This window comes from Schistocerca gregaria, chromosome 6 (assembly GCF_023897955.1).
Source record: "Schistocerca gregaria isolate iqSchGreg1 chromosome 6, iqSchGreg1.2, whole genome shotgun sequence".
In the NCBI taxonomy this organism is placed as follows: Eukaryota; Metazoa; Arthropoda; class Insecta; order Orthoptera; family Acrididae; genus Schistocerca; species Schistocerca gregaria.
In genome coordinates, this window is record NC_064925.1 from 498901536 (window position 1) to 498913835 (window position 12300).

The 12300-nt window shown below is 42.8% G+C and overlaps 1 protein-coding gene across 8 annotated transcripts in view; it reads right to left on the reverse strand.

Moving 5' to 3' along the window:
- Positions 1 to 627: 627 nt before the first annotated feature.
- Positions 628 to 12300, reverse strand: part of LOC126278050 (uncharacterized) — a 420814-nt gene continuing 409141 nt past the window's right edge. For 5 of the 8 annotated variants that reach the window (XM_049977854.1, XM_049977849.1, XM_049977847.1 and 2 more), the window contains one exon: positions 628 to 3226. In XM_049977854.1, the coding sequence (XP_049833811.1) occupies positions 3157 to 3226 (70 nt within the window). In that variant the 3' untranslated portion in view covers positions 628 to 3156. The remainder of the gene's footprint in view (positions 3227 to 12300) is intronic. The other 3 variants (XM_049977851.1, XM_049977850.1, XM_049977853.1) reach the window with 1 other exon arrangement.

The following is a 12300-nucleotide window of genomic DNA, read 5'->3' on the forward strand; positions in this document are numbered from 1 at the left end:
TTTTTGCCTAAAACTTGTCAGAGTGACACTTACATTTGATGTAATCTAGTCATTTAATACTTACTTTCTCCATTTTCTGAAAAGTTCTCCTCAACAATCCAGACATTTCCAAACAAAAGGCATAAAAATACATGTACTCTCATCAAGAGTATTTAGAGTGCATCTCTTAGTCATTTAATTACTTGAATGTAACAGTGTTCTATGTCCATAAAAAAAGGAAAAAATCATTTGCAAATGTATCCACTTTTTAATAAAATTTACAAATCTTCATACAAATAACATCAGCATACAACGATAGATTTATAGATAAGAGCAAAATAACTGTAACCACATATCTTAGTTTTTCTTTTTTTTCAGTTTCAGTGATAATTAAACAAAATAAACTTATCTTGTTTAATTGTATTTCTTTATACATATAAAATTAACTTTTTCAGTCTTACACAAGCAGCTTTGGTATTTTTATCACTTCTGTGAAGTTACGATTTTGTGAGAAATCACTCGCAGACCTAAAACAACTCTGGATGTTGCAAAACATAGGCACATCTGTCCCTTGAGCTGATATTCAGGTAGATATTTCCAGTTGCAATTTAAGTAGGTAAAAATGGCACATTTGTGCTGCTGTTTCAATTTTGTCATTTTTACAGAGACTTCATACAGAACTGTCAATGAGGGTTTTTTGTGACGTCTACCGAGTTGCCACAATTAAAATAAATTTTTCTGACAGAGCACATTCTATTTTGTCCACTTCTACCTGCTGTTAAATACTGAACAGACACACATGTTGGAAACCAAAATAGAGCAACCAACATGTAATATCTAAAGAATTTGAAAAATCTGTAGACTGTTTCATAAGTGCCTTGCACTTTTTGTGAATGTTAACACCTTTAGTCGAGAGACTACGGTACAAGTTGGAGATGCAATCACCACCATAGCTCCTCACAATAGCTGTAAAAGTAAATGTGTCTCCACCGAACCCACCTTTTCCAGGTCCACATCCATCCATACCTTTATCGTTACCTCTAAAGCTGCAAAATCCTTTTGGTTTTTTTTTAGTCTTCTTTGTTTCTGATTTACCTGCAGAGCTTATTTGCTTTTTACTTTTCTTCTTCTTTTGCTTAGCTTCCTTCTGGTATATCCTAGCCAGCTCTTTCTTTACCATCATCTCATACCGCAAAGCAGAATCCCCAACAATTGGTCTTGTCTTTATCAAGGACACGAGAGGATCAAAGACTTTAGAATTTTGCTGACTCTGTAACAGTTGATCAATTAAATTTCCTGAAGACACTTCAGCTCCTGGTTGTGGTGTCTCACTGTCTGCTGCAACAGTGGTGACTACATGTGATGGGCTGGAGGTATCTTTTAGGTTTATTCTTTCCCGTAAATTTGTGTCAGTTGTAACATACTCACAGTTTGATGTCACACACACTGCCCCAGGACTTAGTGTTTCTTTATTAGAATTGTCTTGAGTCTCCTCTCTAGCTACAGCAATGCCTTCTAATTCATTAGTGGTTTCATCTGGCTTCTTTAACTTGCCTGTTACTTCCATCTCGTCTATCAGGTCCTCTGGGTTAGTCATGTTATCAGTTGAATTTTCCATCTTCGTATCTTCTGTGTTTTGCTTGTTATTTGATTGGCTCATTTCATTAGTTTCATTTAAGGAATGTTGTTTATCTGTATTGAAATGTTGTTGCTGATTCTCGTCACAATGTAATTCCAACTTGCTTTCTTCCTTAGATTGTCTAACATCCCCTCTACTTTTGGAATCATGTTTTGTTGATATCTGAGCTGCAAAGAGTCTCTCCTTCACACCCACATCATTCAAATCTGCTCCCTGGGCCTTATCAACTTGTTTCAACAGTATGTTATCAGATGCTTCAAAGGTTTTTAGTGCCACATTATTCAAATCTATTTCATGAGTGTCATCAGCCACTTTCTTAACAACATTACGAGATATTTCACAAGGTTCTTGAGTCACATCATTCATATCTGCCTGGTGGATGTTAGTATCCTGTCTCATAACCATGTCACCAGATGATTCACAGGTTTCTTGACACAATTTGTTCAAAGCCCCTCCATGAATACCATCAGTCTGTTTCTTGTCTATGTTATTTGAAGCTTCACAACTCTTTTGCACTCTACAGTCAGTGTCTACTGTTAGATGTGCTAGCTTTGGTTCATCACGTTTTTCTGAATGTTTTCTGTCATTGCCTGTAACTAATTTACTGTGATCCAATGATACATTTTCTGTTTCACCATCACTTTTTGGTGTAGTTGCCTCTCTCAAACAGTTATTACCTGGCACTGGCAAGCTGCTGTTCAGTTGAGGGCTAGCACTTTGGTCTTTGTTAACTGACAAATGCATATCAGGTCTAGGAACAGCAGAGATACTTATCTGATTCTCAGATTCTGTAATTTCTTCTGCACTAGCAAGTTTTCTTTTGGTAATATCGTGCTGTAGCTTTTCATGTTGGGAATTACTTAGGTGTATGTCCTGTGTTTTTTCTTCAGTCATCTCTTGAAACTGTTGTGCACTGCCTTTCATTTTTAATGCATCATTTGCCTTTGAATTATTACTTTCTTCAGCAGAATCTGGTAGACATGTGCTACTTTTGTTCGGATCTTCTTTGTCAAGTAAAGGCCTATTTGAGTCATTTAAAGGAATAAAATTGCTTTGAAGGTTGATACTTGAGGAATGATAAAAACTTTCTGGAACCTGAATATCATGCTCACATTGGGTCACTTGTTCAATATGTTTCTGTGAATGAGAGCTTATGTCCCTGGCCAATTCCTCTGTGGAGGGAAGTTGGGATGATCTGCCATGCGGAGGTGATTCTTCTACTACTTTTGAGAGAGAGCTGCTTTCTTGCTGTACTACATTAACACTTCTCTCTGTAGTTCTGTATTCTCCATTAATTTTTTTAAAGATAATTACTTTCTTCTTTCTTCGTCTCTCTGTGCGAAATGTACGGTGACTCCTCTGCCCGCGCTCTGTAACCCAAAAAGTAACTTTTCTGGGGTGAGGTATATCCAGGTGCAAATCTGAAGGCTCTTTTATGTCATAACTCTCACCATTTTTTGTTTCATCCCCTCCTTGAATTTTACCACTCTTGGCACTATTATTTCCAGAGCAGTCATCATCTGAGTCCGAAATTTGAATTACAATGGTTTTATTGTCACTCCCATGCTTCTCACTGTCCGCAGCAACCTCCTTTCTTCGGTAACAGTCCTGAAAAAATGAAAGTTCAGTTATATTTTGAAAGAAGGTACCACAAAGACAACATATGACAAGAAAGAACTCAGTAAGAAGCAGGTACACTGATGGGCCAAAACATTTTGACCACTGCCCACTGAAAAGCTGAATGATCCTATTAGGCACTGCAGCCATGTCAGTATCAATATTATGAAAAGGAAAGCTGTTACCATATAGTCGAGATTGGACAGTCCTTTTGTTGTGCCTATCTGCGACTCAGCATTTCTGCTATATGGTGAGTAACAACTTTCCTTTTCATAATATTGTTACATTCCATCCTGGATTTTCCATTGATTAAGAAAAGTATATAAGAGAAACAGAGAAGAAAGGGTAATCATTATAGCAATGTTATGTGCTGCAAATTGGGAATCTACTGACATAAGCAACTTTGACAAAGGTCTGAATGTTATGAACCAATGCCTAGGAACGAATCTTGGGGGGAGGTAAAATTCAGAGCACACTGTTGGATATCAGGCTCTACAGTTGGCAACCCCTACATCATTTCCTCACACTGGCCCAATGACAGCACCCATTGTAACTGCAGCAAGCACAAGATATGTGAGACTGGAATGTAGACCAACGGAATGTTGATACATCAACCTTCTGGAGAGGACAACCATAGCTCAGATACTCTGTGAATAACAATAAAAAACACTCAATAGTAATTTCTCTTTGACATTGTGGCCTTCCACATTCCAGTGCATTGTTAGCTTCCATGGGCTGCTTTCACCATATCTAGATGTTAGCAGTATGCCAGATGTACACATATCATGCAGGATTTCAAGTTTTACTTACACCAGTTTTATACAGCTTATGTCAACAAATCCTGTAATATATACTACAGGCTGTTATTTCATAAGCTATTTTTCATATTTCTTGCATTCTCGGTGTTCAGTTCCATACTATAGTATTAATTTTCTGATGATATCTTCCCATGTACATAAACATTCTCCCTACATAGTAGTTAATTTTTAGACATTTTATCCGCATTCACATTAGTGTTCCATTCATTATTTGTTTTCCCTGATTTTTTCTTGGCATGGCTCATTCAGAAGTCATGCTTTGTACACTTTTCACATACATCTTTTGCATGTATTCAGTTTTATTGTGACAACACACCAATGTAGTTTGACTCTTAATGTGGATAACTTCCCAAATGTTGAAATTCCATAATTGTCCATCTATTTCATGAAAATATAACCAATGTATTTGTTTTTTGTTGAATGCCAACACTATTTCTGATTCTGTATTTCTACCATTTGACCACACTGTGATTTATATTCTTGGCAGATAAAACTGAAGATGCATCTGTGGCGTAGAGCGCCATAAATATCAATATTTGTTCAGTGTATAAGTGTGCTATCTTTGAGGAGAGGGCTTTGGGAGGATGTAGGCCACTATCAGCAGTTAGCCTCCCGACTTGTATCTGTGTAGAAGCGAAGTGCTAATAAATCTGTATCTGAGAGAATTTTAGTTGTTTACCTACAACTATATCCTAGTCCCTCATTGGTGACCCCGGTTTTTGTTTAATACACACCCGAGTTACCACCCAAAGGTTATTTACGCCTCTACCGCGTCAGGTTTCTTCGCGGTCGCGAGGGCCGTTGTTCAGCTTCAGACAATGGCCTTTCAGCAATCACCACCGCCCAGATTTCAGCAACATCTCTCCAGCACTCCTGCCGTCATAGTGGACATGCCACAAGACTATTCAGAATCCTTCAGCCCAAACATGCAGTGGAATTCATCGAGTGCCGCCAGTTTCTACAAACTGCCAATGGTCGCGGACTCTGGCTTTGTTAGCCTAGACCTTTCCACGTGTTCTCCAGAGAGTGTTGTTCGGAACATTCCTACTCCTGTGTCAAACGCACAGTTCATTACAGTCTGTGGCGTTGAGCGAAGTTTTGTTACTTTGGAAAATCCAGTAGTTAATTCAAACTCGAATCATTTCCCGCCACATGTGTATCCTTCCGCACCGGCTAGTCAACAGGTGCTCAATGCTCGCCAAACAGCAAATATCACATCGAGTGTGCATCCTAGTGGACATGTTTGGGATCCTTGTGTTGCTTCTAATCAGGTCACCAATTCTGTGCTGGACAGTAACTACCCGGACATCTACAACCAGCCCCACCACTCACGGCCGAATGAATACAGTGTGCATAACGGACATTCACTGGCGTACTTAAGTACTTGTGGCTTCTCTTCGAGCTATCACGTCAATGAGAATGCACATTTTGACTATGATCCTCACACTGTTCAAGCATCCATCGCATCTCAGCCACCCCCTCCCCCCCCCCCACCCCGGCGTCAAGTGAATTTCGCGATACCCACATTATGGGACACCAATAATTCGGATTCGCTATCTTCTGCATGCTCTACTTCCGTCTGAAGAAATAGGTGCACCTCAGCAGTGACTGCAGTGCCGAATCTGCCGAAACTACCAGACTTCAAACACACTCACCCAGAGTTCTGGTTGAACCTGGTTGAGCAAACATTCAATGTTTGTGCTTTGGACGACAACACACGCTTCGCCGGGCTCATGAACCATCTTCACGTCCGCGATCTGGTCAAAGTACCCCCCTAGCAGGGAAATATGCTATGGTGAAACAGATGATACTGGAGCGCGTCTCTAAAACCAGGAGAGAAAATGTGCGGCAGCTCATCTACGAAGAGCGTCTCAGTGACAGGTCTCCGTCCCAGCTGTGGCAGTGCATCCATCTTCTTGTCAATGTGCAAGTTATGCCTGATGACATGCTCACAGAAATCTGGACAGAAAAGCTGCTTTTGCCTGTCCAGACTGCAATCTCTACATATGAAGATAGGCCAGTAAATGAACGTTTACGTGCCGCCGACAGAGCATACTCCACCAGGCAACGTGAGCTCCCTCCACTGCATTCTGGACGTGACCGCACTAAGACACTTTCTGACACCATGCCCTTGTCTGGTGCTGCTAATAAAAAGTTTACTAAACTAGCTGCCCTGCCTGCACCTACAACTCCCTGCAACAACAGTGCATCGGTCTCTGTGGAAGACTCTGTGTCACATACTCCGTCATCTAGCAACTACCCACAGGAGCACAGGCCCGCCCAACCTTACTGTTTCCTCCACGCAAGATTCGGGGAGCTAGCTCGCAAATGCCAGTCACTGTGTTCTTACCCAAACTCCAACCGCAGGTAGGCTGTGGTGCCACCTCCTGCAATATAAACAATGGGCACCATCCAACGTTGCATTCTGTTTCGGACAACAACAGTAAGTGTAGTCGAGTCTATGTTTGCAATTTACAATCAGGTGTACGTTTTTGGTAGACACTGGCGCAGACGTCTCTTTGCTGCCGGTTTGCCTAACAACCAATAAATTGCAACCACACAAAACAGTACTTCGTGCAGTGAACTTGTCTACCATACAGTGTTTGCGTTCTACTCTGTATACAGTGAAACTTTCGCCCGAGTTCAAGCGGGAGTGTCAACAATTGAAGAACCTATTCTCGGAATTGATTTCCTCAAGCACTATCAGTTGTCACTAGATTTTGTGCAAAACACTGTGTTTTACCCCCACTAAACAAACATATTTCTTTCGCTCCGCCGAGTGACAGTTCGACTAACACCAAACATGTGTGCTGTGCTAAGATGTGTTTAAACCTATCCTTGGAGTTGTAATCTTCGACAAACAAGTGGCTAGTGGAGTGCGCCAAGTCTTCGAAGTTGCGGATGGAATGAGTGGAAATGCTGCTGCATCTCTGCAACATACACTACGAGTTGGCCTCCACACAACGCCGCCTCGCGACACTACAAACAAACGACTCATCGGCTCCAGACAAGGTCAGTCCGTGCCAATCTGGTGTTCCCGTGCCCGTGCACGTTAACAACAATGTTGTGAACTCTGTAAACTGTGTCAGCACCCCCTCTTGTAATGACAGTGTATCCTCTAGTGCTTATGTTTCTTGCATTCCGAATGGACAATTAACTTCCCAAGCTTGTGGCAATGAACTACAGCCATCTGCTGTTCGGCCACGCCCACTTGTGCCTACAGTGCTCGTAGCGGCACTGCCCACTACCAAGAAGCAGTGTACCAACCTCGCCCATGTTAACTTGCATGTGGCCTTTACACAGCCTACAAGCGGTTGGCACACCTGTACTTCCGTGCCCTCAGTGCCACAGCTTTGCCCGTCTGCCACTGCCTGGTCCGCTTTACGGACATCTGACTGTCGTGCCGTGCCACATATTGCAGTAGTCACTAATGGCACAGTTCATCGGTTACGTCTAACCGATGGGCCACCCATATCGCAATGCCCACGCTGCCTCAAGCCGGAATTTATGAAAATTGCAAAACAACAATTAGACGATATATTACAAAAGGGAATAACTGAACCTTCTTCCGGTTGCTGGGCTAGTCCTATCCTGTTTGACCAAAAGAAAGACGGTACTTGGTGTATGGTCGGAGACTATAGGCGTTTAAGTGCCCGCACCATCATTGATAAATACCCGGTCCCACACATTGCGGGCTTCAATCATGCGCTCGCAGGTGCAAAGTATTTCTCTGTTTTGGACCGTAAGCACGCATGTCATCAGATTCCTACGGCTCCAGAGGATATTGAAAAGACTACCATAACCACTCCCTTCGGGCTGTTTCAATACAAATTTATGACGTTTGGGTTGAAAAATGCCCCCCAAATGTGGCAGCATTTCTTTAATCAAACTTTATCCCATCTAGACTTTTGTTTCGTATACATGGACGACGTATTGGTTTTTGCTTCTACTTTGGAACAGAGTGAGGAGCGTGTTCAAGTCATAACAGATATTTTAGCAGCTGCTGGTATTGAACAGAACAATAAAAAGACTTAATTACACCAGTCATCCGTCACATTCCTAAGTTATGTTGTGTCGTCGGGCGGTCTGACACCACTGCAGGACAAGATCAAGCCTGTTCTCGAGATGCCACGCACCCAGACCTAAAGGGAATTATGCAGGTTCATCCGCACAGTTCATTATTACCGTAAACATTTGCCAGCCGCTTCTGCGGTGCAGGCTCCTCTTACAGATGCTCTCGCTGGCCCACAAACTTCTGGCACACGCCAGGTCCCATGGACACCAGACATGGACAAGGCATTTAACGAACTCAAACAGATGTTGGCCTCCGCTGCCATTATTGCTCACCCACATGTGGATGCCACAATGTTTATCACTAATGACGCTAGTGACAATGCTGTCGGCGCAGTACTGAGTCAGACATACAATGATGCTACGACCCCCCTGCAGCTTTTCTCAAAAAAGCTAAACAACGCGCAGAAGACATACTCAGCATTCGACAGAGAATTACTTGCAGTTTACGAGACCGTAAGACACTTCAGAACTGATGTTGAGGGATGACATTTCTATGTGCTCACTGATCACAAGCCGGTGCCATAAAAAATCCTGCGGCTGATCCGCTCTCATGACGCTTTCGTCACATCGATTACATCTTGCAATTTACAAATGACATTCGCTACATCCGAGGAGTGGACAATGTGGTTGCTGATTTTCTCTCACGCATTGGTGCTGTCACAACCTTAATTGACTTAACGGACCTACCTCGATTGCAATCGGCAGACCCTGATACCATGCAGTTAATTTCGGACCACAGCTCCTCTCTCCAACTGGTACACTCTACTTTCCCTGGCATATCTGACTTAGTGTAGTGTGATGAATCGACTGATATGTTTTGGCCATTCATTCCTAAGCCCCTTCAATGCCAGGTCATTGACAAATTACACAAATTAGCACACACCGGTGTCAAAGCTTCCACCCATCTGGTATCTGAACGGTTTGTCTGGAGAGACATGCACCGCGACTGTCAGTCTTGGGCCAGGGCATGCGTGTTGTGTCAACAGATCAAAGTTTCCAGGTACACTTCCCCACCCCTTGGCTGTTTTGCCCAACTGCCAGGCCAGTTTAGCCATGTTCATGTGGACCTCGTAGGCCCTTTGCCCCCCTCCGAGGGTTTCCGTTACTTGTTTACAGCTATTTACAGGATGACTCGGTGGGCTGAGGCTGTGCCTATTCTGAACATTACCTCTGAAACAGTAAGTTGAGCATTCTTAGATTCGTGGATCTCTAGATTTGGCTCACCTGTTTACCTCACCACTGACCAGGGACGACAATTCGAGTCTTCAGTTTTCTCCGACATATGTAAAATGTATGGTATTGTCAAAATTCATACTTCCGCATACCACCCCCAAAGCAATGGGCTTGTCGAGCGATGGCATCGCACCTTAAAGTCTTCCTTGCATTGCCATGACTCACTATGGACAGAAGTGCCACCCTTTGTGCTTCTCGGCCTTCGTGCGGCTTTCAAGGAAGACCTATAGGGTTCCGTAGCCGAGTTTGTGTATGGCCAGCCTCTGGTTTTGCCTGGAGAATTAGTCACTCCCACCCCACTTCCACAGCCCTCTGAACTCCCTTCACTTCTCGAGCGAGTGCGCTCGCACTGCAGCAAAATTCAGCTGCCATCTCTGGCTACTCATACACCTCCGCGCGTGTACGTACCGCGCACACTAGACTCTTGTGAGTATGTGTTTCTCAGAAATGACTCAATCAAAGCCCCGCTTCAGTTGCCCTATTCAGGTCCTTACAAGGTTGTCAAACGCTCCAAGAATAATATGGATCTCCTCATAAAAGACTCTGTAACCACGATCTCACTCAACTGAGTGAAACCAGCTTTCATTGAGTCTCAGGTGAACCTCACTGATTCTGCCCCTATTTCTCCCACTCCTGCTTCGAGCGGCCATCCATCTTCCCATACCATACATTCGGGTATTGATTCTCCACAGCGTGCTTCTCAGTCGAGCACTGCTCCTTCTCCGCATTCATCTAATTCGAGTGACCAATCTTTTTGAGGTTTCATTCCTCACAGCCCTCGCAGTCGAACTGCCAACCACTCGTATTCTACCATTGTGTTACCATCTTCGTGTGACAGCTCTTTGTCACGCCGTTCAATCCACACTGGCTCCTCGTTGCCTTCGGTCACGCTCCCTCGTCTATCAGCTGATCGCCCGAGGTTGTCGCCTGCGCAGTTCAGTGCACCTGCCACCCCCCTCTTAGCAGATGCTTCCCCCTGCCATGGCTTTCCCATACCTCCCTGCCTCCCTACCATTGCTCGTACAGGTGCCACCCATGTATTCACAACACATGTACACCCTGATGACATACATAAATTATCTGTTGTCGTAGATGGCATATGGTGTGTGTGGTACTCATGTGTGACAATGTTGAGGAAGGAAGTGCAGAAACTCGTGTGGTGCGCCACTTTAAATTGAGCACAAGTGCTGCGTGTGGCAATTTACATGCCTTTCTTAGGCCTTCTGGCAAGGTGATTCTCCGCCTGTCTGCTAACTCCAGGGCTGGACATCATCTTCAGCCACCGGCTTCAGTTGCTGACTTTGCCGTCGACGTACCGGGTTTCACTCCCCGGTCTCCTACCAGTTGACCACTTCCGCCTGATGCGGAAGAACTGTACGTTACCTTCCTAACTTCTCAACCCCCCCCCCCCCCCCCCATTCACAGGGACGTACTCCATACTGCACGAGGGGGGGCTGTGTGGTGTAGAGTGCCATAAATATCAATATCTGTTCAGTGTTTAAGTGTGCTATCTTTGAGGAGAGGGCTTTGGGAGGATGTTGGCACACTAACGGCAGTTAGCCTCTGGACTTTTATCTGTGTAGAAGCAAAGTGCTAATAAATCTGTATCTGAGAGAATTTTAGTTGTTTACCAACAACTATATCCTATTCCCTCACAACTATACTGACATAAAGCCAGTAGCTGAGAATAAAGCACCTTTATACAGCTAGGAGGCTTTTGGAAACACCTCATTATTCTTAACTTTTTAATTGTTATAATTTTTATGATAATTTCAATGGTTATTGAGCATTCTGTGTTTTTTATTGTTATTCAATGGAAACGTGTTGTCAGATTATATGAATCAAATTTTTTCCTTCATCAGATCGATGGTCATATTTGAATATGCCATCATCCAGACAAATGGCTGCTCAAAACATACAACATGTTATGGATGCAGGCTAAGGGAAATATTATCCTATTGTGAACATTCACCTGGGCTTCCATAGGACTTGTGGTAGTAATCAAAGTTGTCACATGATAGCAGAGGACTACGTTACCATTACTGTGAACCACCTACAGCCCTTCATACTTGCTGTCTTCCTCAACAACAATGGTATCTTCCAGCAGTATAACTGCTCATGTCAGAATTGTACTACAGTGGTTTGAGAAGCATGACAGCAAACTCACACTGATGTATTGGACATTAAATTTGCCCAAGCTGTTTACAAACCACCGGCCCATAATTAATGGTAAATTTGAGACCTGCGTGTAGACATTTGGTACCTCTGAAAACCAATCAGGAATTGTAAAATTCATGGCACACAGAATCATGTCTGTGAACCAACATAGTATTAAGAAGATGCTCATAATGTTTTGGCTCATCAGCGTATAAAGCCTAAGGCTACATATTTACTTAAATAATTATTATCAGAAAACAAGATAGAAATTAAAGCTGAAATACAATTGCAATTAAGACAAGTACTGGAAGCTGGGTTCATAACATATATACAAATTTTTGGCGCCAAGCGTATCTGAGTGGGTTCAGCATTGAGGCTGGTACATGTTTCTCTCTGATTGATTATCTTCTTTGTATGGCTCAAGCAAGTTGCACAATGTATATTTGAAAAGTGTCAAAGATGGTAAATTATGTTTCAAGATCATGCAAATAAAAAAGTATTGTTGAAAGTAACAATGTTCCAGCAACTTGTCATCTGAATGACGCTGGACAAAATCTTTTCAACAGGTTATACACGGACAAAGGAACCATCTATGATACTGAAACTAACTTTGCAGAATAAGTACTATTTATCTGTAAATACAGGATGTACATAAAGTCTGGGAACACTTTCAATTATTTATTGCACAAGAACTAAACATTGTACAGATATCATACATATGTCATTTGAAGAGAATTTCTTTTTTTTTTCATGTATACTGCCACAGTGTAGTTTGGTAACTTG